At 39.5% G+C, this 26,255-nt stretch overlaps 1 protein-coding gene across 3 annotated transcripts in view; it reads left to right on the top strand.

Annotated features, from left to right (window-relative positions):
• The window catches only part of RBM27 (RNA binding motif protein 27), a 70,899-nt gene extending 45,767 nt beyond the window's left edge, over positions 1-25,132 (top strand). For 2 of the 3 annotated variants that reach the window (XM_058677709.1, XM_058677708.1), the window contains 12 exons: positions 3,381-3,530; positions 7,307-7,451; positions 8,059-8,212; positions 9,456-9,752; positions 11,422-11,562; positions 13,648-13,767; positions 15,772-15,846; positions 15,990-16,154; positions 17,519-17,623; positions 17,750-17,938; positions 21,078-21,188; positions 22,611-25,132. In XM_058677709.1, the coding sequence (XP_058533692.1) occupies positions 3,381-3,530; positions 7,307-7,451; positions 8,059-8,212; positions 9,456-9,752; positions 11,422-11,562; positions 13,648-13,767; positions 15,772-15,846; positions 15,990-16,154; positions 17,519-17,623; positions 17,750-17,938; positions 21,078-21,188; positions 22,611-22,694 (1,736 nt within the window). In that variant the 3' untranslated portion in view covers positions 22,695-25,132. The remainder of the gene's footprint in view (positions 1-3,380; positions 3,531-7,306; positions 7,452-8,058; positions 8,213-9,455; positions 9,753-11,421; positions 11,563-13,647; positions 13,768-15,771; positions 15,847-15,989; positions 16,155-17,518; positions 17,624-17,749; positions 17,939-21,077; positions 21,189-22,610) is intronic. The other variant, XM_058677710.1, reaches the window with a different exon arrangement.
• The last annotated feature ends 1,123 nt before the right edge of the window (positions 25,133-26,255 follow it).

Here is a 26,255-nt window from a genome sequence, read left to right as displayed (position 1 = left end):
TTGATTCTACCCATTGTTTAACATTTTATTAAAGAGAAACAACTTTTAATGTTGACACCTTTTTTGAACTATTTTCAAAAGCAAAAGAGAATGGGAATGAGGTAAAGAGAAGGATTGCTAACCAGCTTTTCTAGTTATTTATTTTATTTTATTTTAATGACAGTTAAAGAGACTGGGAGAGAATGAGAGGGCCTCCATCCATAGGCTCATTTTCCAGCCAGTGGCTAAAATGATTGGAGCTAAGCTGATTTAAAGCCAAGCAAAGAGCTGGGAGCCCCCTCGGGGTCTTTCATGTGGATGAGGAATCCCAAGGCCTTGAGCCATCCTTTGCTGCTTTCCCAGACCAGAAACAGGGAGCTGGGTCAAAAGTGAAGCAGCCAGGACACAAATTGGCACACCATATCGAATGCCCATCCCTGAAGCAGAGGCTCAGCCTACTGTGGTTCATTGCTGGCCCTCACGTTTCAAGTGGATACCACATAACATTTTTTAAAATATTCTTTTTTCTTTATTTTTGAAAATCTTTACATAGTTAATTAGGGCACAAAGGTTCAAGGGCTACAGGAAAGTGGGTAAGACTATTATTTCCACATTGTTTTTTCCTGAATCTGGGGTAAAGGGGGAGGTAAAGGGAGAAGTCCCACCCAACCTGCCACCCATCCCAGGTCCCTGATGTGGGACATGCTCCAAGGGTCTTGTTCAAGTGGTTTTGATAGTTCAACAGTTATGAATTGCTGCCTGTCTCGCTTTTCCAAGCATGATGAGGTCGCTGCAGAATCCACTGATTGACATAGTCCACCTTAGAGTCTCCATTTGCCCAGTTTTTCACTGCTAACACATGGCTGGGGTTGTTGATTGATTTGTTCTGTCCTCTGTTGTGGTGCCAGGGAATACCGCATATCTTTGAGTCACCTCGTTTAATGGCATTTTATTTATTTCAGACTCATGGTAACCCAGGGGTGTTTTGTGTGAGGAGAGAATTTGCTTATGAATCAGAAGTTAGGGAAGCTCAGTGTTCATGGAACAGAGTCAGTCTAAGAAGGTTGAGTTGGAGAAATTTCCTGCCATGGAGACTTCTTGGAATCTTGTGTTTGCTTTGATGGGAGCAGCAATCTCCCATCATTACAGGCCAAGATGGTCCCCTAAATGGGATGATCTGTTAATCTGTCCCCCCTAAATGGAAGAATCTGTTGATCTGTCCCCTCCCCCCATCTATCTCCTTTCTTCTTTATTTAATAATTTTTTTAAAAATGCATTCCCTTTTCATTTTCTCTCAGGTTTCTTAAGTCCCTAGTCTCGGCCGCTGACTGTTCTGTGAGGGTTGCATGAGTGGTTGGGAAATAGAGTGCAAGTACTGGGACCTGGTTATCCCAGGGAGCCTACACTGGGGAGTAACTGGAGGGGGGGCCAGAAGTAGGGGCTGGTGCGATAGAGGGTGGAGGTGATGAGAGAGACGCCAGAGGAACATCAGGGCATGCTCCATGAGGCAAGGCTCTGGCCGCCAGTGTTTCTTCCTCCTCTTGTTTTTCAAGAAGGAGCTCAGAATATCTGCTGTTGCTTCCTTCAGGGCTAGATCATTAGGCAAGGCGCACGGTGAGGCGCTCAGGGTCCAAATGGTGCAGTTTGTGCTGAATGTGCGGCTCGGGCAGTCAGGAGGAAACCCAGAGTCAGAGTTTTGAGCCCTGAGGTGCCTTGGCAGCCCCAGTGTGGACTGTGGGACCTGTGGGACCTGTGGGACCACTTCCTTCACAGCCTGCCTTCTTGCTGAAGCACAGATGTACAGTGGTAGCGCTCTAGAAAGATGGGTCTGAGACCTTCCCACCACTGCTCCAGGGCCAGTGTGGCCTGAGTCCCCCGGGAAGGGACAGGTAGTGAGTCTGGGTTGCTGTAGCAATGACACTGAGCCATGCCCACAGGCCCTGACCTGGGCGTGGTGACATCCTAATCTATTTTTTTTTAAAGATTTGTTTATTTTTATTTGAGAGGTTTTCAGAGAGGGAAGACAGAGAGGATCTTCCTTCTGGTGGTTCACTCCCCAAATGGCCACAGTGGCCAGAACTGACAGATTGAAGCCAGGAGCTCCTTTCTGGATCCCCTAGGTCAGTGTAGGGGCCCAAGTACTTGAGCCATTCTCTGCTGTTTTCCCAGGGCAGAAACAGGGAGCAGGGTGGGAAGTGGAGCCTGTTAAACCACCATGCCAGCCACTAATCTTTTTTATCTTACATTCTGGATTGTAGAAATGCTGGCCAGTGGTAAAGATTTAAAAATACTTTAAATTGTAGCTAAAACTTGATGTGAATTACATATGGAATTTTTCCATTTAGAAGGAAGAGCAAAAGACGAATAGACTTCTAAATCACAGCTGTGAAGATTAGTGTTTTATTTATTAATTAAAGATTTATGTGTATTTTAACTGAGGGAGGAGATGGTGGAGAGAAACAGGGAGCGAGCTTTTCCATCTGCTGAATCATTCCAAATGGCTGTGATGGCCAGAGCTCCAAAGCAGGAGCCAGGAGTTTTTTTGGGTTTTCACATGAGTGGAGGAGCTGAAGCACTTGGGTCGTCCTGCACTACTTTCCCTGGCACAGTGGCAGGATGCTGGGTCTGAAGTTGTGCAGCTGGGACCCTAACCTGTGCTCATGTGGGATGCTGCATCCTGCAGCTTTACCTGCTCAGCCAAAAATCAGTGTCTAGTCAGTCTTAATCCTTCCATTCTTTGTGGGATAAAGACGATAAATACTGTTTAGAGAGAAACATTTGGAGAGCTTTTCAAAATACTCAGAACATAGTTATGTAGTATTTAATTTTAAGAAAATGTTGAGTTGTATAAGCTCAGGAAGCATAAAAACACATTGATGGGGTGGTGACTATAATTACTGTATTTATAAGTATATAACTTATTTAGTCATATTTAATGTAAGTTTTGTAGGTGAAATCAATTATTATCTATTTAAAGTGCAGATAACTAAATGAATAGATTGTTCCCTCCTCTCTACAGAGTTCTTAAAATTTGGTGAAATATGACAGATAATAGAGGAAGTCTGATCATTACATCATTTATAATATTCATCTGCATGAAAGTTTGTCTTTTAAATGTGCTTTGAAGTTTTGGATCAGGTGATTTAATGTACAGGGTAGAAATGACTAGGTGAATTTAGAAATTATCAGTATTTAAGAAAAATGTACATGTGTATGTTTGTGGCAGTGTTTTTTTTTTCTCACTTCTAAAAGGTGTATTTATATTCTGTGACTTAAAGAGAAATGTATATGCATGGATATAATTATTTGTTGAAAATAGGTGTTTTTTAGTAGTTGTGTATAGTAATGAGAAATAGTTTGACCTCTGCCTAATGTGTTACTCTGTTGTTTTGTTTTCTCAGATACTTACGAGCCGGATGGTTATAACCCAGAAGCCCCTAGTATTACCAGTTCTGGTAGATCTCAGTACAGACAGTTCTTTTCAAGAACTCAGACACAGCGCCCCAACCTGATTGGCCTGACCTCTGGAGATATGGATACAAATCCAAGAGGTGAGGTGCCTTGAATTCTTTCTGATGTTATGTATTATGTGGTAGTTCAATATAGTTATTTTTTGGGAAAAGATGTACTTATGTGTTTGAAAGGCATGGTAACAGAGAAAGAGCAAGAGAGACAGATTTTCTGAATGACTGCAACAGCTAAGGCTGTGATGAAACAAGGAGCCAGAGGAGTCATCCAGGTTTCCCAGTCAGGTGTCAGGAAACCAATACTCGAGACATTGGCCGTCATACGTTAACAGGGAGCTGGATTGGAAACAGTACCCAGGTCTCAAACTGTCTGGAACCTAGGCATTTAAGCAGTGACTGAAGTTGCTGTTCCACAGCACCTATGGCTGAATACAGGAATTATGTTTTCATTTTCCATCTTGCTTGAGGAAATCAAGCTCTAAATGTTGTTATATAGTAACTCTTTGAAGAGTACTATGTAGTCAGCTACAAAGAGAGGAGAGACAGAGAGCTCCAGTTAACCGGTGCCAGATGGCCAGGTTTTGGCCAGACCCACGCCAGGAGCTGGAGCGTCATCCGGGTAAGTTGTGTGGGTGTGTGCCCAAGTACTTGCGCTGTCTTGCACTTCTTTCCCAGGCATACAAGCAGGAAGTAGCTCAGAGTGCAGCAGTTTTTTATTATTTTATTTTGGTAGAATTTGAGATTGTTTTAATGATATGTGAGTGACTGTGTTGAATATTGAATATCCAAACAAGAAACCAATTTTACCCTCAAAAACTGATTTTTTTTTTAAAGGTTTGTTTTATTTATTTGAAAGGCAGAATGACAGATGGAGAAATACTGAGAAAGAGAGCCTTAATCCTCTAGTTCACTCCCCAAATAGTCACAACAGCCTGGCTGAAGCCTTAAGCCTGGAATTCCATCTGTCCCTCTCACATTGATAGTAGGGATTCAAACACTTGTACCATTTGCTGTTATTTTCCCAGGAACATTAACAGGAGGCCTGAAAACCAATCATTTAAGAGCCTGCTTTGACCATTTTTACTGTTTATGATTACAACTATAATTTAGGAGCTTTACAAGTCTTAGGAAAATCCTAGAAATAAGATCGATATTAAATTTGGGATATGTATGTTGAATATGGATTTATAATCTTCCTCACCCCTAGCCATCTTGAAAAAACTCGATTTAGGGCCTGGCGGCGTGGCCTAGCGGCTAAAGTCCTCACCTTGAACGCCCCGGGATCCCATATGGGTGCCGGTTCTAATCCTGGCAGCTCCACTTCCCATCCAGCTCCCTGCTTGTGGCCTGGGAAAGCAGTTGAGGACAGCCCAAAGCTTTGGGACCCTGCACCCATGTGGGAGACCCGGAAGAGGTTCCTGATTCCCGGCTTTGGATCAGCACAGCCCTGGCCGTTGCTCTCACTTGGGGAGTGAATCACCGGATGGAAGATCTTCCTTTCTGTCTCTCTTCCTCTGTGTATATCTGACTTTGTAATAAAAAAAAAAAAAAATCTTAAAAAAAAGAAAAAATTCGATTTATGAGTTTGATGAGGAATTTCTTAGTTTAATGTTATAGTTAAATTTTCCAGTATTCCATTTGTATAACTGACCATGGGCTCTGACAATATTAGTCATATGGCAAACATTTTAGTTCTTGCCTTTATTCCTATCTTGATTTTACTAACTCTTCTTATTGCCATTAATAATTTTACCAATATAAGGTACCAACTGCACCAAATGCTTTTTAGTATATGTTAGTATCTCATATTCTTTATAATACCTTCATAAAAGAGGCACTTTTTTTTTGACTTTCAAGGTGAGGGAACTAAGGTTTAAAGAGGTTCAAGAACTTGGCCAAGGTTGCACAGCTATTAAGTGGCAGAATTTGGGCTCGGGTTGATCTAATTCTGAGGAATATGCTTTTGTGCTTTAGTGCATCATTGCTGCCTAATGACCTGAGACGGGGAAAGTCATATTCTGCTGTGCACATCTTCCTTTTGTCACTAGTCTGATCTGTGTTTATCCACACACAGAAATCTGTAGAGTTGTCTGTTTTGTGTAGAGGTCATGTGTTTTATATACTGCAGGCTTGCTTTGTGGGTTTTTAAAAAAATTTTTTTATTTTTAAGATTTATTTTTTTAATTTGTTTTTTTCCCTCATTTTAAAATTAATTAGTTAATTAGTTTTATTCTTTTATGATGCAGTTCCATAGGCCCTGGGTGCAGGCTTGCTTTGTCATTTGGACAAATCACTGACCCTTTAGCTTTAGCTGTTTCCTTTTTTATTAGGCAGTGTAAGTTGTTAATAATAACTAAGGGAGATACAGAGACATTTCAAAATCTGAAATTATTTATACCATAATAGTTGCTGTCTCCTCACCGGCCTTCTGAAAACATCCTACAAGAGCATGGATCACGTTTATTAAATTCACTTCTTTATACAAAAGGTATAAGAGTTGCTGAGCTGTGAAATAGCTAGCTGCTCAAGAAATATACATAATGTGAATTTCTGTTTACGTCATAGTCTTTCTGGTGGTCACACCATTATGAAATGAAATTGAATACCCTGTGTCTGGTAGCATATGTTACTCTATGCTTGGTGGAATTGCTGAGTTTAAGAGGGAAATACTCAGGGTATAACAGATACAGTTTTGTGTTGTTATTTCACTGTTGAGGATACCTCTACAAGGTAACCTATTACCAAGGGTAATTTCTTGTAACATTTTGTATTATTTGTTGTGAGAAAAATATGCCAATTTTTAGTATTGGCTTTAGACTTTTGAAGTTTTAGATTTTGAAGTTTTTAGAACTATAAAAACCAAAGGAATGCAGTGAATACTTGAATGCCTTTGGATTTACCAGTTAACATTCATTCTGTCACTCTTGGGCATGAATTCTCGTATATATACTCTTTCCTTTCTCTTCTGCCACTTTTTGCCCCTTGAACTACTTGAAAGTAAGTGGTAGATATTGTGATAAGAAAAAGTCCTCTGCAATATCATTTTCATACATGAGTAGGTAAATAATTCCATTATAGTTTTCATTCCTTAAGGTTCAGTGAACTTTTTGCTGAATTGCCTCAAAAGGCAAACAATACCTTTCTATTAATGATGCCAGGCTTGCTTGCCAAAGGTGATATGTGTTGTCTCTCAAATTTGATCAGTTTATTAAGTGGTTCTTTGAAGCCATATGAAATATCTTGTTGTCCTTAATAATTTGTCACTAATGATTTTCCTATCTATTCATAATATATGCCTGCATTCACACTGAGGTGTTGGCCTCTGTGTTACTGCAGTTTAAGCTGTTGTTCATACTGGAGTGTCGATTCCACTCTGTTTCTGATCCAGCTTTTTCTCTTGTGTCCTGGGAGGCAATGGATGATGGCTCAGTGCTTGGGCCCCTGCCTTCCAGGGGAGAGAGCTGGGATGTCTCTAATTCCTGACTCCAGCCTGATGTAGCATGGGCATTCAAGGAGTAACAAGCTGAGGTAGAAGTCCTCTCTCTCTCTCTCTCTCTCTCCCTCTCCTTCTCTCTGTCTCCCTCTCTCTCTCTCCCTCTCCCTGTCTCTCCCCCTCTCTCTCTCTCTCTCTCTCTCTCTCTGTCACTGTGTCTTTCAAGTAGATGAAGATAAATAAAAATAAGCATTACAAAGGTTATTGTGGTGGTCTTAAGTTTTAAATTTTTAATTTCTATTCCTTTAAGAGGAGATAAAGGAAATGATAGTAGTTGAATGCTGTGACTTACCAGCTTTTAGACTAAATACTTAAATAACTTGAAATTCTCCAAAAACTTAATAATGTGAATTTTTGTTTCCAACAGCTGCCAACATAGTCATCCAGACAGAACCACCAGTTCCTGTTTCAATTAATAGCAACATAACCAGAGTAGTTCTTGAACCAGATAGTCGGAAAAGAGCAATAAGTGGTATAGAAGGCCCTCTCACAAAGAAACCATGGCTGGGAAAGTAAGACAACTGAATAAATTGTAATGTCTAATTGATACTTTTATTGTTTTTGGCTGCTTTAGTAAATTTGAAGATTTGTGATCAAAGAGTGATTTTCAAGCTGTATGTCTTAAAGTTAGGGTTTAGGAGACCTCATCTTTAGAATGTCCTAAAAATTGAAGAGGTGATGGAGTATTCATAATAGGTGTTTATTTGCACATAAAATTTGTGTATGTAGCCAGTTATTTAAAATTACTGAGACAGTGGAAATAAATAGAAAAGAAAAAAGTTCTGTATTTTATAGACATTGTAAAACACACCATTAGCAGTTGATGTCTTAGCCTTTTTGAAATTTTAGTCATCTTGATGATTGTGGTACTTTTTTTGGCACATGACTTTCTGTATTAATTAAGCCTCTTTTTGTAATCTTATATTATCCACTCCTCTCTCTCTACATATGCAGTTACCGTGTAATAAGGATGACATGAAAATTGTTCAGCAGTTTTGAAAGAATGTTAAAAAGCTTACCTAAGGCATTCTTTAAAGAAATATAAGCTTGTTTCCTTATGTATGTCTTGGCTAGGCATGAAGTGGGAAAATTAACGAAAATTTGTTAATATTCCTTTAGGCAAGGGAATAACAATCAGAGTAAACAAGGATTCTTAAGAAAGAACCAATATACGAACACCAAATTAGAAGTGAAGAAAATCCCCCAGGAATTGAACAACATTACCAAGCTCAATGAACATTTCAGCAAGTTTGGAACTATTGTTAATATACAGGTAAATATGGCTGCATCAGAGACAGAAATCCATGTGTTTTATGTGTCTTGACATGAATTTTTACTAGCTTACTTAGTTTTATTTACATGAATCAGTGGTTATTTTGATCATCTCTGCTACATCGTTTTGAATGCCAGTACGCACACACACACACGCACACACACACACAGGATGACAGAATTTTTTTTTAGGATTTTATTTTTTATTTGAAAGATAAGAGTTACCCAGAGAGGAAGGGAGATCTCTTGTCTGTTGTTTCACTCCTAAATGGCCATGTCGGCTGGAGCTGAGCTGATGTGGAATAATGATCCAGGGCTTTCTCTGGGTCTCCCACACAGGTGCAGGCTTTCAAGGACCTGTGCCATCCTCTGCTGCTTTCCCAGGCCATAAGCAGGAGCTGGATGGGAAGGGGAACCACCAGGACATGAACCCAGCGTCCCTGTAAGATGCCAGTGCCACAGGACAGAGGATTAGCCTGCTATAGCATCACACCAATCCCCCCTCACAAATGATTTTATCTAAATCTATTTATTTATTATTAAAGATCTACTTTTATTTTTATTGGAAAGTCAGATTTACAGAGAGACAGAAAGCTCTTCCATCTGCTGGTTCACCACCTATATGACTGCAATAGCCAGAGCTGAGCCAATCCAAAGCCAGGAGCCAGGAGCTTCTTTTGGGTTTCCCATGTGGGTGCAGGGTCCCAAGGCTTTGGGCTATCATCCACTGCTTTCTCAGGCCACAAGCATTAGGGAGCTGGAAGGGAAGTGGAGTAGCCAAGACAGGAACCTGTGCCCGTGTGGGATCCTGGGTATGCAAGGCTACCGCGCCGGGCCCACAGATGATTTTTGAAAAAAACTATTTGAAAGACAGAACAACTGAGAGATCTTTTTTTTTTTTTTTTTTTAAAGATTTGTGGTTTTTTTCTTTTTTCAAAATTACACACAGGGAGATCTTCCATCCAATGATTGACTCTCAGCATGGCTGCAATATTCAAAGGTTGGCTGTCTGAAGGTTTGAACCAAGAGCTTCTTTTGGGTCAACCACATGGGTGCGGGGACCCAAGGCTTTAGCCATCCCTGTTGCCTCCTCAGGCCATCAGCAGGTAGCTGGATTGGAAGTGAAATGTCTGGGACTCTGACCTTCAACACATGAATTTTGAGGACACATAGTCCCGTTTGCAGGAGTGGACCACAGTTTTCTGCTATAGGGAATTTATGTTGTTTTTATTATTTTCTTACAGGTTGCGTTTAAAGGTGATCCAGAAGCAGCCCTCATCCAATATCTTACCAATGAGGAGGCCAGGAAAGCTATTTCCAGCACGGAAGCAGTTCTGAACAACAGATTCATTCGAGTCTTATGGCATAGGGAAAATAACGAGCAACCAGCATTACCATCCTCATCACAGCTGCTTCTTCAACAACAGCAAACACTTAGTCATCTTTCACAGCAGCATCATCACCTGCCTCAGCATCTTCATCCACAGCAGGTGCTGGTGACCCAGTCTCCTCCCTCAACGGTACATGGAGGCATCCAGAAGGTAATCCAGGGCCCTGGGGACTCAGAGTCCTTTGGTCTCCCTCAAGATCAGTGCTTCTCCATCATGGACTCTGGGTTTTTTTCCTGTTTAGTGTGTGTATATATATATAAATATATATATATATACATATATATATATATATATATATATATGTATATGTATATATATATATATATATATTTTTTTTTTAGCATTTATTTGAAAGACAAAGTGACAGAGAGGGACACACACACACACGGTGGGAGAGAGGAATGTCTCTCTTTTGATGGGTCACTCCCCAAGTGCCACTCTGAAAGTAGGAGTCCAAAGCCAGGATTGAACGCCTCCATCCTATTCTCCTGTGTGGGTGACAGGAACCAAAAATACCTGCCCTGTCATCTGCTGTCTCCCATGCCTGCTGACAGGAAATGGATTGGGAGCAGAGGCAAGACCCAGCACTTGGATGTGGACACAGACATTCCAGGCTCTCAGCTTACTCTCCTGTACCACAATGCCTACCTCATTGCTTGGTACTTCTATAGCAGATCTACTCATAATTGGATGCATAGGCCAGCAGTATCTGATTTGGAACTTTATTGGAAATGCAGATTCCTGGACCTTATGTACAAAATCCCTATGGGTATACCCAGAAATCTGTGTTCTAACAGACTCTCTGAAGTCTGAGGTGCTGTTCTCTATACTGGCATACTTACCTCAGTCTCAGTCCCTGTGCTGCCTCAATAGCACTAGATCTGCAGAGTGTGCTTCTAGTTGCAGGGTCCATAAACATATAGGGATTATTAAATGATGCTTACGCCCTCTGAAGGATTGCAGTGCATTCAAGCAGTGAATGGCTTTCAGTGTGGAATTGTGTTATTTTGTTGGAATCACTCTCGCTGTATCTATCTGTTTGTCCTATTTTTCTCCTATACAGAAAAATCCTGCATCTTTTAAAACAGGAATGGAGGTGTCAAGGACATTGGAATTTTGGCTGTTTCTTTCATTCTGTCCCTATTGTCTAAAACACTGCCTGATATAAAGTGCTTAAAACTTAAGAAGAAGGAAACAAAGAACAGACAACTGCGTATTAGAGCCATTTGGCTAATGACAATAATGTTAATCGTCACATAGTTCTCAGACTTAGAATAAATGCACTCAGATTTTTTTAGAAGTATTCCTTAACAGTATGTGTTTGTAGCTTCGTTCGTCATTCTGTTTATTTGCATCTAATCTATCACTGACTTTAGTCTACATCCAGTTTCAAGCTGGTGACTACTTTGCCTAGAGATTGGTTGAGTAGTGTAGAACAAGATGGTAAAATCTCGTCTGTGTCCATTAGACCATGGTCTACTAGTGCACCCTAAGGTTGTGCTATGCTTTCAGGGGCATCAGTTCACACTGTAAGGTGTGTTCAATACTGTCAGGAAAAGGTCTCAATCTTCAAGGCATCGCATGTAGTGGGAACATTGAAAACTTACCAGATTTTACATTTGTATCTGCATTAATGCATTTTTTTTTTTTTTTGCATATCACCACTTCACTTAGAAAATCAAACCTTATAGATCATTACAACTCCCTCCCAGTCTCTTTTTCTTGTCTTCTTTCCTAGGATAATCACTGTCCTAGATTTGCATTGCTCCTAGACATGTTTTGAAACTTTGGCTAACCTGTGTGAATTTTATATGTATAGATGATGAACAAGCCACAGACGCCAGGTGCATACGTTCTTAACAAAGTTCCTGTTAAGCATCGCCTTGGGCATGCGAGTGGTAACCAGAGTGATGTGTCACACTTGCTCAATCAGTCGGGTGGTGCAGGAGAGGATTGTCAGGTATGCGTTTCTGTGATCCTCAGAGGGGTTCAGAGCTGGCCAGTGGCACAAAGAAATTAAAAGATCGATTATTATCCAGATTCGTAGTATGAAAGTTGAACTGAGTGTTGCAGATGTATTTCCCTAATTTCTCTCAGACATTTGCTAATCAAATTTATGTTTCTGCTCAAAGCTTAGTGGAAATTTGAAAATTTTGGCTATATGTGAATAGGTATATATTTAAAAATTTTTAAATGATTTATTTATTTTTATTGGTAAGGAAGATTTACAGAGAGGAGAGACAGAATGGTCTTCTGTCTGCTGGTTCACTCCCAAGTGGCTACAATAGCCAGAGCTGAGCCGATTAGGAGCCAGGAGTTTCTTCCAGGTCTCCCACATGGGCGCAGGGTCCCAAGGCTTTTGGGCCATCCTCTACTGCTTTCCCAGGCCACAAGCAGCAGGGAACCGGAAGGAAAGTGGAGTAGCTGTGATATAAATCGGCTCCCATATAGCATCCTGGTGCATGCAAAGCAAGGACTTTAGCCACTTAGGCTACTGTGCTAGGCCTGGTGTGTGTGTGTGTGTGTGTGTGTGTGTGTGTAATTAGTTTATGACATGTCATTAGTAAGTTTAACTCTTTAAAAACCTAGTGAATTCTGTCATAATGAAAGCCAAATTCTTAAATGTTTTAAGTCATTTCTTTTGCTTTTAGGAATGTATCTGTATGTATCTGTATGTTGACTTTTTATTATGGTCAATACAGCAAATAGAGTGCCAGGAAAACCCTGAGAAAGGACAGTAGAAGTGGAGGAAAGCCCCAGAAAGTATTATAAAATCTCTGTAACTGAAGCACTCTGATGTCGGCGCATGGGTAGACTAATGCAGCAGAATAGAAAAGCTAGAAATAAACTCCGTTGCAAATAACGACTTTATAAGTATCTCAGATCAACTGTGAAATACTGTAAAGGTAACCGGATAGCCATATGGAACAGATAAAATCAGTTTTTTTGTTTGTTTGTTTTTTGTTATGTCATAAACCTGAGTAAATTCCAGATGGATTGCAATTTTGCTATTCAAGACAGTACTAAACGATACAACCACTGTAAGAGGAAGTGTGGCTCTGTCTTGTGGAATTATATGTGCAATCACTGTAAACTCGTAGTCTTCCCTCTGTGAATCCAGCCAGGGTACAGTAGCCAAAAGGTGGAAAGACATATATAACAAAGCTAGTAATTGTAGGTGCTTTGTACTCGAAAACACTGGGCATAGCTCAAATGGCTTTCAGTAGGGGACTGGTTATTTCAAATGTGTGTTCACAAAGGAATGAGGAATATGTTTATGTGTATGAAAAAATGAGTAGCAGGATGTATTAAATTAAAACAATTAAAATGGAAGGATAAGTGTGTATTTGACCACTGTTGAAGTAGAAAGTTGGGTCAGTCAGTATTTTCTTAGAAGAAATAAGATAATTTGTACTAACTGAAATGAGGTGGTTATGGCAAGTATGAAAGAAGCGTGATGACTTTAAATATGAATTGTTTGGAGAGTTGACTTGGAATCATTAAGTGCTGAGTGTAATTATTTAAAAAACAAAGTAATCCCGAGAGACCGTGGCACAGCACAGTAAGTTTCCGCTTACAGCCCCGCGTTCCTATCAGAGCACTGGTCCTCCACCCCGGCTGCTGTGCTCCCAGTCCAGCTTCCTGCTGTCCATCTGGGAGGCAGAAGAGGACAGTTCAAGTCCTTGGGTCCCTGTCACCACTCAGCGAGACAACTGGGGTTCCAGGCCTGTGGCTCCAGTGTGGCTGAGCCCTACTGGCTCTTACAAGCATTTAGAAAGTGAACTGTTAGAGGGGAGATAGCGTTGTTTCTTTCTGTCTCTCTCTGCCTTTCAAATAGATGATAGTACACAGTTTAAAAATTAAAGGTAAGAAAGATAGGAAATTGCATTCAGAAATGAAACATTACTGAGAGAAACATTTTTCTTTATAGTCTTGAGCAACAGTTTCATTATAAAGAACTGCTTTTAACTCCTTAGGATTATAGAAACACATGGAATTTCTCCAAAACATTTCTGAGTTCTAATTATGTTTGTTTTCTTTGTAGATATTTTCAACACCAGGCCATCCAAAAACGCTTTATAGTTCTTCAAACTTAAAGACACCTTCCAAACTTTGTTCAGGTTCTAAATCACACGATGTTCAAGAAGCGTTGAAAAAAAAGCAGGTAAAGAGCAAAGGAAACTTTGAATTTGTAAGTGATTGTGTTAACATCTTATTGTATAACTACACCAGAATTGGCTTATTGACTTCTTTTTAATATGCCCCTGACGAAAAAAAGGTGAACTAACCAAAAGCATTTCCCAGTTGTTTTTCAGTGGCTACGTCAATTACAAGGAATACTTATTTTTTTTTTAATTTCTTTTTTGGTTTTGTCAATTAGATAACCTTGAACATAAATCGTGATACTCATGTAATTATTCATATAATTCAGTTCTAAATTTCATTATCATCTTACATTTAAGCTTCCATAATTTTTTTCAATAAAATTTGTATTTATATGTACTGTCTCAAAAAAAAAAGATTTTTGATGATTTTTGAAAAACTGTTATACTGGGCCTGGCATGTTAGCCTAGCAAGCAGCTGGAGTCCTCACCTCGCATGCTCTGGGATCCCATACGGGCAGTGGTTCGTGTCCTGGCAGCCCTGGTTCCCATCCAGCTCCCTGTTTGTGGCCTGGGAAAGCAGTACAGGATGGCTGAACGCCTTGGGACCTTGCACCTGTGTGGGAGGCCTGGGAGAGGTTCCTGGCTCCTGGCTTCAGATTGGCTCAGCTCTGGCCGTTTTAGCCAGTTGGGGAGTAAATCATTCGATGGAAGATCTTTCTGCCTGTCTTTTCTCTCATATATCTGACTTTCCAATAGAAATAAATTTTAAGATAGAGGAAAAAACCCTATTATATGTGTTTGTTTATTTTTATTTGAAACACATGATAACAGACAGAAGGAGAGACCCAGAGAAAGATTGTCTATCCACTGATTCACTCCCCAAATGGTCGTCATGGCCATAGCTGAGCTGATCCAAATCTGGGAACTAAGAGTCTCATCTGAGTCTCCCACGTGGGTGCAGGGTCCTAAGGACTTGGGTGATCCTCCACTGGTTTCCTAGGCCATAAGCAGGGAGATGGACGGGAAGCGGGGCCACTTGGACATGAACCGCCGCCCATTTGGCATCCTGGCTCTTGCACGTAGAGTAGTTGAGCCATGGTGATGACCCGAGACTTGTGATCATTTCTTTGGTTACATTTTTAACAATTTTTACTTTCTAAAAAGATTTACTTACTTTAAAGAGTTAGAGAGTGGGAGAGATGGAGATCATTTGATCTTGGATCTATTGGTTTACTCCCCAGATAGTCCGTATGGTCATGGCTGAGCCAGGCTGAAGCAAGGAGCCAGACAATTCATGCCGATCTCCCCGTGTGAGTGACAGGGACCCCAGCACTTGGATCATCTTCTGCTACTTTTCCCAGGCCATTAGAAGGGATATGGGTCAGAGTAAAGCAACTGGAACTTGAACTGGGCCCAAGGGATGCTGGTATTGCAGGTGGCAGCTTTACCCACTGTGCCGCAATTCTGCCTCCTAACATGTATTGATTTTATTTACTTGACAGTCAAGAAGGGACGGATAGATGGAGTAAGCTGTCATCTCCAGAGTCTACTGAAGTACCTGCAAAGCTGGGGTTAGGCCAGGCTCAGAACCCAGTGCGAGTCCTCCACGTCAGGGACAGGGACCCAGCTAGTTGAACCAAGTATTCATTATTAGAAAGCTAAGTCGAGACCAAAAAGAGAGCTCTAACCCAGGTAGTCTGATACCTCTAACAGGGAGCTACTCCCAAATCCCCCTCTTAAGTCCCAAAAAGAAGAATTTCACATACTCAGGTAGAAACTGCTCTTGGTTTTGTTTTTGTTTTTCATAAAAACATTGAAATCAGCTAGCCACATAGATGTAGCTATTAGGATCCAATATTGTAAATATTTTAAAGTGTAGTTATAAACTGTGTTACATTGGCTATGTTAAGGAAAATATATTCAAAGGTTTCATCTCTGGTTTCAGCTCCTCTTTGATTAGGAGGTAAATTTAAAGATGGTCAAGAAGAAACCAGTCAAGAGTAGTAACTATCATTAGCAGATTTTGTTAGGAATATTAATTCCTTCTTTACCTATTTATGCAGGAAGCATTGAAACTACAACAAGATATGAGGAAAAAGAGGCAAGAAGTGTTAGAGAAGCAAATAGAATGCCAAAAGGTAAGATGAAACCTCACTGTTTTTACGCTGGAATTAATGTGTACAATTGGTTTTACAAAAATGCCTGTATGAGTTTAGTTTTTAAGCCTTACTTGTATTATATTAATGTTTAATAAGGATGGTATTACCTTTTTTTTTGGTAGATGCTAATATCTAAGTTAGAAAAAAACAAAAACATGAAACCAGAAGAAAGAGCTAATATAATGAAGACTTTGAAAGAACTTGGAGAAAAGATCTCACAATTAAAGGATGAATTAAAGACATCTTCTGCGGTTTCTGCACCATCTAAAGTAAAGACAAAAACAGAGGTTTGTATTTGCATTTTTATTGAACATGGATCATTAAATATCTCAAGAGCTTGGTACTTTGGAAATATTGAAATTACAATAAATTAAAGACTTAACTTATTGTTTGAAAGATAATAATAATAGATAGAGGGAGCGCGAGAGGTCTTGTATCTGTTAGGCCCGGCAGCCTGCAGGACTAATCTGGGTCAGGCCAAAACCAGGAGCGTGAAGCTCATTCTAGGCTTCTCATGGCATGCCTGTGTCACAGAAAGTGGCTTAACCGCCTGTGCTACCGCACTGACCCCTATGTTTAACTCAGTAACAGACTGCCTAGTGGCATGATAGGCAAGCAAGCAGTTACAACACATTACATTGTTTTTTAAATGATTTTGGTGTGTAGTTGTTTAGGTGGCATACTGAGTGCTGATAATACCATTTGAACACAGATTATGCTTTTTAATTGAATCTGTTTGGCTTTCTGTCCTGAAGATGAAGCTGCTAAAGTGATGGACAGGAAAGAAACGTTTCCTATGACAACAGCTTCACGATGAAACATTGTTGCAGTAAAGCCATCCATTTCATAGTTCCGAGTTATCCAGAGGCTAAATATGGATAAAAATGGCTGTGAAAGAGTAATCAGAAGTTCTAGATTGATTTAAATCTGGTTTTTATTAATTTCTGTGTGTTTCCTTACCCTGAGAGAGTACCTACTTTACACAGTGATTCCATTGTTACCACAACTCTAGTGGATTTACAGCTTTCTAACCCTTTTATGAACTAGGAATAAGTTTGATATATATAATGCAAGTTGTTATGTATAGTGTGATATGACATTTGCAGTTATGGTTCTCTCTGAGTATAGGAATGTAAAGTGTTTAGTTAAGATTAAAAATGTAGTATTACTTTTCCCTAATTGTAAGAAAGGGTGTGCACATTTAAAAACAGAAAGAATTGGAGGGAAAATGAGTTCTAGGGCATATCACCTAAAAATTGCTAAAAAAAAATGGTCTCCTGCAAAGGAGAGTGGCTGCAGTGACAGGTTTTCAGTCTGAAAGTGATTGCATACTGTTACCTTTGAATATTTAGTAAAATGTTACTTTATGGTTTATTTTGTGAAAATTATTCTCAGCTGTCTTTGAAGTGACTGTTTCCCTCGCTCTGACTTTGATCTACCTTATATAGTGTTATCACTTAATCATTTTTCAGTGTTGCATTCTTTACATGTTTACAATGGTTGATGAATTTGCTTACTTTAAAGTGGCTGTGTTGATTGTATCATCTTGCTGTCAGTTTTCCAAAAGAGCTATGTGTCCTCATAATTATGTTGTAGTTAAGATCTTGGAAGTTTTCTAAAGACACGTTTTTTGCTCTTAATTTTACCATAGGCCCAGAAAGAGTTATTAGATACTGAACTGGACCTGCACAAGAGGCTGTCCTCAGGAGAAGACACAACAGAACTACGGAAAAAGCTCAGTCAGTTACAGGTTGAGGTGAGACTTAAAAGGAGTTAGTGACCCAACATACTTAATATTTCAAAAAACAGTTTTACTGTTTTTTCCATTTCCTAAGGCTTAGTCTAATGATGGATATCGCATTCCGCCTTCTTTGTAATTCAGGCTGCAAGATTAGGTATTTTGCCTGTGGGTCGCGGAAAGCCCATGTCCACCCAAGGCCGAGGAAGAGGCCGAGGCCGTGGAGGCAGAGGAAGGGGGTCCCTGAACCACATGGTGGTGGATCATCGCCCCAAAGCACTAACAGTCGGAGGATTCACTGAAGAGGAAAAAGATGAACTACTTCATTTCTCCGTAAGTTTTTAAAGTAGCAAATGTTAACTCTTGGAACACTGTGTTCAGCATATTCCTGGTGCAATCTTATCTAATTAGCAAACATTTCACCTATTAGAATGTTTAGTTGCAGAAACCTGGGTACTAGCAAATCCTTATTAATGTTTTAGAAGGTCAGGAAGCTGTAAGTTCTTATAATTCTTCACAAAACTTCACATAAATGCATTTGTAGTGACAAATTGTCCCAAAGCTCCTTTTTTTTTTTTTTAAGATTATTACACGCGGGTCCGGTGGTGTGGCCTAGCGGCTAAAGTCCTCGCCTTGAACGCTCTGGGATCCCATATGGGCGCCGGTTCTAATCCCGGCAGTCCCACTTCCCATCCAGCTCCCTGCTTCTTGTGGCCTGGGAAAGCAGTCGAGGATGGCCCAAGGCCTTGGGACCCTGCACCCACATGGGAGACCTGGAAGAGGTTCCTGGTTCCTGGCTTCAGATTGGCGCAGCACCGGCTGTTGTGCTCACTTGGGGAGTGACTCATTGGACGGAAGATCTTCCTCTCTGTCTCTCCTCCTCTCTGTATATCTGACTTTGTAATAAAAATAAATAAATCTTTTAAAAAAAGATTATTACATGCTTACAAGATATTAAATAAGTAAAAATAATCCTAGATGAAGGTAGAATGCAAAGGTTTTATCAGGATAACAGATTTGTTTAGTTACATTCTTTGTACAGTGCTGATCATTTACTTTTAGGCAGACATGCCAAGTACAAATTTGCCTCAGCAGATAACTATGATTTTGTATAGACAGACAGCATGTTCTCTTCATAGACACTCATTAATTAATTTATAAATACTGTGCAGGAACATTTTCATATACAGTCTCATTTCATCTTAAAATAAGTGTGAGATGCCTGGGAGCCTCCCTTTCATGTGATATTCTGTGTGTTCGCAGGGGAAAGCCACACCCTAAATCCTCAGACAGGATCAGTTGGTTATAAGGTACAGAGCCACACCAGCAGCCAAGCTCTGTATTGCCCCAGCATATTTGAGTGAATGTAGCTTCAGCACTGTTACACACTTAAAGCTGGTGAGAGAAGCAATGAAGGGTCATTTCAGTGTGCCAGGTGACTGACTTCCTTTACTGCCGTGACCCTCTTTCTCCTTTTTAGTTATGTGGAAGAAGAGCTTTAAAAATTCTAAGGAATGGTTTTTCTTCTGGAATTCAACCTTCTTGGTCTTAATTCCAACTATCTGCCGCTTTTTGAAATTATGTTGATCTAACTAGGGAGTTTGGAAATGTTTTTCTCTTTCTGACTGCTGGTTCCTATTAAGTGGCTTTTTTCCCCTTATTTGCAAGGTAGAGTGACAGAGGAGGAGAGAGAAGCGTAAGACCCTCTGTTCAGTGATGCAGTTCCCGAGTTCTTGCAACTGCCCAGGCTGGGCAGAATCAGAGCCAGGAGCCAAGAGGTCCATCTGGGTCTTCCCCATGAATGACAGGAACTCAGGTATCTGAGCCAGCTTCTGTTGCTTCCCTGGCTCAGATCTGAGGTGAAGCAGCCAGAACTTGAAGTGGTAGTCTGATAAGGAATACTATTATGCCAAGCAATGGCTTAACCTGCTTGTACTGCAATGTCCATTCCTAAACACATATATTATTTTAAATATTTAATTTTTGTGCCTGGCGCTATGGCCTAATGGCTAAGGTCCTTACCTTGAATCTGTTGGATTCCATATGGGCGCCAGTTCATATCCTGGTTACTTCACTTCCCATCCAGCTCCCCACCTGTATCCTGGAAAAGTAATTGAAGATGGTTCACATCCTTGGTACCCTGCACCTGCATAGGAGACCTGGAAGAAGCTCCTGGCTCCTGGCTTTGGATTGGCTCAGCTCCAGCTGTTGTGGCCATTTGGGGAATGAAACCATCAATGAAGAGCTTTCCTTCTCTCTGTAAATCTGGTATTCCAATAAAAATAAATACTTCTTAAAAGAAAAGAAAAATATTTACTTTTATTGGAAACGCAGATTTACAGAGAGAGAGATCTTCCATGTTCACCCCACAAATGTGTAGCATTTCACAATGTGGAAAGATCTATTTTAGGTAAGCGATATTATAAAAAATGCAGTGAATAAATGTGAACTCATTCACCACTTTAAAATTTCAAGGCGTATTTCTGACTGTAGATCTCAAAGCCAGATGTCAGTAACTGAATCAGGCCTGGTGTGATGGCTCTTTGGGTAAATCCTCACCTTGAACGCAACAGGATTCTATATGGGCACTGGTTTGTGTCCTGGCTGCTTTGCTTCCCAACTAGCTCCCTGCTTAAGGCCTGGGGAAGTAGTGGAGGATGGCCCACAGCCTTGGGACCCTGCACCGGCGTGGGAGACCCAAAAGAAGCACTGGGCTCCTGGCTTCAGATTGGCTCGGCTCCAGCCATTGTGGCTAGTTGGGGAGTGAACCAACAAATGGAAAATCTTTGTCCCTGTTTATTTCTCTCTGTAAATCTGCCTTTGCAATAAAACTAAATCTTTTTTTTTTTTTTTCAAGATTTATTTTTACTGGAAAGTCAGATATACAGAGAGGAGGAGAAATAGAGAGGATCTTCTGTCCACTGATTCACTCCCCAGGTGGCTATAATGGTCGAAGCTGAGCTGATCTGAAGCCAGGAGCCAGGAGCCTCCTCTGTGTCTCCCACGCGGGTGCACGGTCTCAAGGCTTTGGGATATCCTTGACTGCTTTGCCAGGCCACAAGCAGAGAGGTGGATGAGAAGTGGGACCGCTGGGATTAAAACCAGCACCCATATGGGATTCCAGCACATTCAAGGCGAGGACTTTAGCCTCTAGGCTACCACGCCAGGCCCTAAAGCTAAACCTTTCAAAAAAATTGTATCAGGAAAATATTTTGTAGTTTTCATCATGACATTCTGGAATGACTGCTTAATTTATCTTCCCAACCAAGATGAACAGCAACATTTAGCTAACATAGATGAAAACCTTAAACTATCTAGGCAAACCAGAGCATATAGTTTTCACTGGAGATTACTTGTAAATTGGCCTTCACCGATTTTCTTTTAAATAATTACATTTTTAAGTAGCACAGACTTTGAAAAATTTATTTTTACATGTGAGTACAAATCTAATATGTTCTTTAATACATTTTAGGCAGCAAACCAAGGGTCAAAATTCAAAGACCGTCGACTACAAATATCATGGCACAAGCCTAAGGTACCGTCTATATCCACCGAGACTGAGGAAGAAGAAGTCAAGGAAGAGGTAAATGTCATGACTGAAGAATTGCAGCTGAGTTAGGTCAAGTCCAGTATGTTTTTCCTGACATAGTGTAAATTTGAAAGTGAGGGTTGGATTTCCTTTCTGCATGCAGTGAGTTTGCACCAGTCGGAAGTAACAGTCGGCCTGTGAAGGGCGTGGGAAGGCGGATGTTTGATGTGGCCCTGAAGGGACTTCTGGGGAAGTGCACATCAGACTGCGTGGTTCAAATCCTGGCTCTGGCCCTGATGCCAGCTTCTGCCGATGTGCACCCTGGAAGGCAGCAGGCGGATAGAAACATGAAATTATAAGTTCGTGTTTAAAAACTATGTCAAGATTTGTAGTTTAGTATCTCTTTTTACTGATGGATAATTTTACATAATGAAAGCAGAATTGTGACCCTTAAATACTCAAGCAAAGTCTTTGCATTTTGGTAATGTTTATAGATACTTGTACTTGATGTAAGATTTTCAACTTTTTTTTTTTTTTTTTTTTTTTTTTTTTTTCTTTTAAGAGTATATTTCTTTGAAAGGTAGAGTGATGGTGGTGGCAGGGTGAGGTAGATTATCCATCAGTCTTTCCTGTGGTTCACTCTCCAATTGGCTACGAGCCAGGAGCCAGGAACTCTGTCCAGGTCTCCCGCATGGGTGACAGACTTTCAAGTATTTATGAACCATTATCAAGAGTTTAGGTTTTATGTAAGGTCTAGAATGTCATTGTCATGCTAATAGTTACTATAAATAATCAGAGGGGTGTAAAAGGGAAGATTCAGGAGTTTGTGGTTTTTTTTTTTCTAAGTTTCTTCATTTTTAAGTTAGTGGAATAAAATTATTATTATTCAAAGATTTTTTTTTTTTTTTTGAAAGAGTTAGAGGGAATGAGAGAATATCTACTGGTTAATTCCAGAGATGGCCACAGTGGCTGGAACTGAACTGACCTAAAGGGAGGGCAGGTCTCCCACAGGGATGCAGGGTCCCAAGGACTTGGGCCGTCCTCTGCTGCCCTCCCAGGCCGCATGCAGGGAGCTGGATCAGAAGTGGAACAGCTGGGGCTCAAACCGGAGCCCACATGGGATGCCGTTGCCACAGCCTGAGGCTTAGTCTGGTGTGCCACATAGCTGTCCTCAGAATAAAATTATCTCAACTTGTCAGGAAAATAGATATTTTTCTTTCATTTTGCTTATAAACTTTCACATTATTTAGTTTCTTGATGATACCAAACTAAAAATCTGTTAGAACAATTGGCAGGAGAAAAGAATTTTTTTCTATCCAAATACTTTTGGGAGTTTTACTTTATTCTGAAAGAAACTCTGAATGTATCACTCATAAATGTGGAATGAATTTTTTTTATGTTAGTCGTTTTGCCTTGAGCTTGAAAGCACTTTACTTGAGGTGTTTCAGTAGCTGATCATCCCCTCTCTTTTCGCAGGAGACAGAAACCTCAGATTTGTTTTTGCATGATGATGATGATGAAGATGAAGATGAATATGAGTCTCGTTCGTGGCGAAGATGAAATCTGATGCAAGCTGTATAATTTTTAGGAGGATTGTTTAGAAGAACAACTTTTTAAAATTATTTAAAGAAGTCAATGAGCCAAAAAAAGTTTTTTTTAAGTTTTGTTTTCAACAGAGTAGGTTTCAGGACAGCAAGTTTGCTATCTAAACACATCTCATAACTGTACATGATATTGAAGCACCAAAGGCCTAGTGACTTTGACACAGTTGTGAAGCTCTACAGGAATGCCATGGATAATCTAGAGCCTTATTTTCCACACCTGCTTTTGTTGCTATTGGTGTTGGATGATGATGTAAATGACAGGGTGTTCAGAAATTTTATTTTGGATTATAATCTGATAAAATTTCATTAAATGACAAAATTGCCTGGAATCTCTAACTTTCAGCTATTATGGATGGGTCATCAGACAGTAGGAGCTATTTGTAATTAAAATACTCTTTTGCTTTCAAGAGTTGTCTTGAAAGAAAAGTGAATTTATTTTAATTTTTTACTGTAGAAAAGTCCAATTTGTATTCAATCTCAATTTTTTTCAGGTTTTTTAAGTGCAGTAATACTATTTCAGTGAAAAAAATCACAACAAACTCTGTTATTAAATACTATAAGGTAATGGTAGCTAGCTCTGTGCTATTTCCATTCTCACGTTAACTTCTGTCCTCATCCTCCTACTGATCTTTGCTTTGCCACTTAGCATTGGTTCAGTTGGTTCCTTTTTTTTTTTTTTACGTAATACTTTTAGAATGTAAACGGCTTTCACCTATTGCCTCTTTCTTGTCCCCCTTTTTATTCCTCTTACCTGTTTATCAATAGGCCTAATGTAGTCATTATTAAGATAAATGATTCATTTCGGCCACCAAAAGTCAGTCCCCAATAAAAGGTTTAAACCAACGCCTTGATAAATAAGTGATGTTTTGATCAGAATAATGGAAGAATGGGGGAGTCACCAGCCTTTCAGTTTTTCTATTTTTCAGTCTTCAATTTAGTTATGCAAAAGGGTTAGGAAAATATATCTGAAATTTTAAAAATTTAAACCATGATGGTGAGGGTACTGGGTAGGGAGGGTGGAGATAGGGTAGGGGCTGGGTATGTTAGTAATAAAAGGGAACCCTAACTTTGATCAGATGGTCTTATATTTTCATATTTTTGTAGCGTGTTGCTATCCATGAACATATACTCCTTCAGTAGACAGCTTTCTTTTCTGTGTGCGTTTTTACTGTACACTGTATAGAGTCTCTGTTAAGTAAAATGTATGTGTAAATGTCTGTCCTTGTGTTCTGAATGTCAGATGGGAAAGCAGAGGAGCAACACTACACTGTATTCTAGGGAAATAAAAGCTATGATTGTACGTAGGGTATCACTTTTTCAAGGATATACACATCTGTGCTCTTATGTACATGTGGTGTGAAAATTTGAGATTTCCTGTTGGCTTCAAAGGGTTCTTGGTGATCAGTCTATCAAGAATTTTGTTTTCTGAGATAAAGACTGTTTTTCAGAATACCAACTGTTCACTTTTAAGAAACTTAAAACCATCAGGACTCTAGAGTTTACCTAACTACAAGGAGTTAAATCCCAAGTTCTAATCATCTTTTCTACATAACTTGCTGGAATGATGTATCTGGCCAGGATCACTTTTAAGTTCATGTGCATCCTCCTTCAAGGTTAGTGTTCCATATCCAGTAACACTGAAGTTGGCATAAGCTTATGAAGCATAGAAGGAACGTGTGAGAAAGGGGTCTCTGAAATAAGCACTCTTGCTCCTTACTCCTCCGTCATCTCTAAGGAAATTTTTTGGATGTCTGTGGCTCAGTCCGTATATATTTTGGAAGATTCATTGTGGTGAATATTTTGAGTCCTGACAGTTTAAACGTGATAGAGGGAACAAAGGATTTATATATTTTTTGTACAAAGTTTTTTCTTAAACTGTATAATTTTGTAAATAATTTGGTTTTCGCTTCTGTTTTGTTTTTGGTCTTTTTCTTCTTTTTTTTTTTTTCCGTGTGTGTGTGTGTACTAAAACTACCAGCGTATAGATTTCAATAAAAATTGTTGTATTTTTGTATTTGGAGACTGAAAATTACAATAAATTAATGGAGCTGTAAGAATTTTCAGTAGACTGACAGTTCAGTAGAATGAGATTCCTTTTCATATGATTTTTTACCTTCAAAATTGACATCTTGTTCTGCTCTTAGTAAAGAGAAAAAGTTGAGAAACTAAGTTTTTAGTTTTTGGGGGCAGGGGATAAAAGAAAAATGTTGGACAGTTTTTCAGTGAACTTTGAGGTTCGTTTGTTTAAATTTTGTTTTTAGTAAACCTTACATAGGACTGAAGTAATTTCAAAGTGTCATTTCTAGTAATTGTAAAACATTTTGACTCATAAATGAATTAAAAATGTGGGTTAGTTATGTTAGGTAACTTAAGCATAAAGCAATTGAATACACAGTTCTGTGTGTGTGTTTTTTTTTTTTAACCCTCCCTTGTGGAGTTTTTTATTCTGCCTTACAAATCCGCAACTGTTGAAGTTTCCCTAAAAGTGAAGAACCACAAAAATGACGTCTTCATTTACACAGATTAACATACAACATGCAAGGCAGAATCTGCTGTTCTTATTATGCATGATATGTTTACTAAGTAGCTGATGAGCAACCCCACCAGGCTATCCACATCAGCCCAATTTACTGGATTACTGACTAATCTCAAGATACTCCCAAGGAAATCAATTGCCGTCAGTTTCTTCAAGTAACATTGGGAAAATACTATCACCAGCTAAGATAATCAAATGGGAAATATTTCTGTTAAGGTGAAGAGCTCCGAGGTGAAGGATCATTATTTCAAAAGAAAAAAAAAATCATGTGAAAAGGAATAGAGGTTCCTGTTGATGTATAGTTTGCCTGTATTATAGTTTTTATGAAATTGTGAATTTGTGTAATAGTATAATAGGAGATATTGTTGAATTTCTAACTGTTTATACATTTAAATTCATATATGTAATGTTTGTTTTATGGATTACAATCTGAATTTCTAAGAAGCATGTTGACTTTTGCAATAAAGATGCAATATGGAATGGTTCACAATTGGAAAAAAAAAGATGAAACTATCACAAAATTTCAAAAAATTTGGATAATTTCTGAACCATTCCAAAACTATAACAATCACCAAAAGAGCTGTAATTCTGACTTGTTCTGGAAAGAAAGTGCATGTAAGTGTGCTTGCTCTTGAGTCAGCGGTGGCTGTGTATGTGTGTTTATGTTGAGTTCACGTATATGAGAGAGTGTCAGGCAGTATGAAGTCGCTGGCTGTGAAGTATTTAGTAGCAAAATTGCCTCCACAGGGTAGGATGAAGAATGAAAGAACAGGATATTAAATAGCTGTTTAAGGGTAATCCTTTGTAGCCTTATGAATTTGGTTCATGGATGGACCTTCGTATCCCAGATACAAAGCAGGAACAGTTTTATGATAGCGACTATTTCCATGTTCCCTTGATACACCTGCCGTCAATAAGAAGGGAGAGAAGACTCCAAGATGCATCACTGCTGTGTGATAAAACAGGACTAACTGGAGAAGG

The sequence above is a fragment of the Ochotona princeps genome, chromosome 19 (assembly GCF_030435755.1).
Source record: "Ochotona princeps isolate mOchPri1 chromosome 19, mOchPri1.hap1, whole genome shotgun sequence".
NCBI lineage: Eukaryota > Metazoa > Chordata > Mammalia > Lagomorpha > Ochotonidae > Ochotona > Ochotona princeps.
The sequence above is the reverse complement of the archived record's forward strand: the minus strand, read 5'-3'. Positions and strand labels throughout refer to the sequence as shown.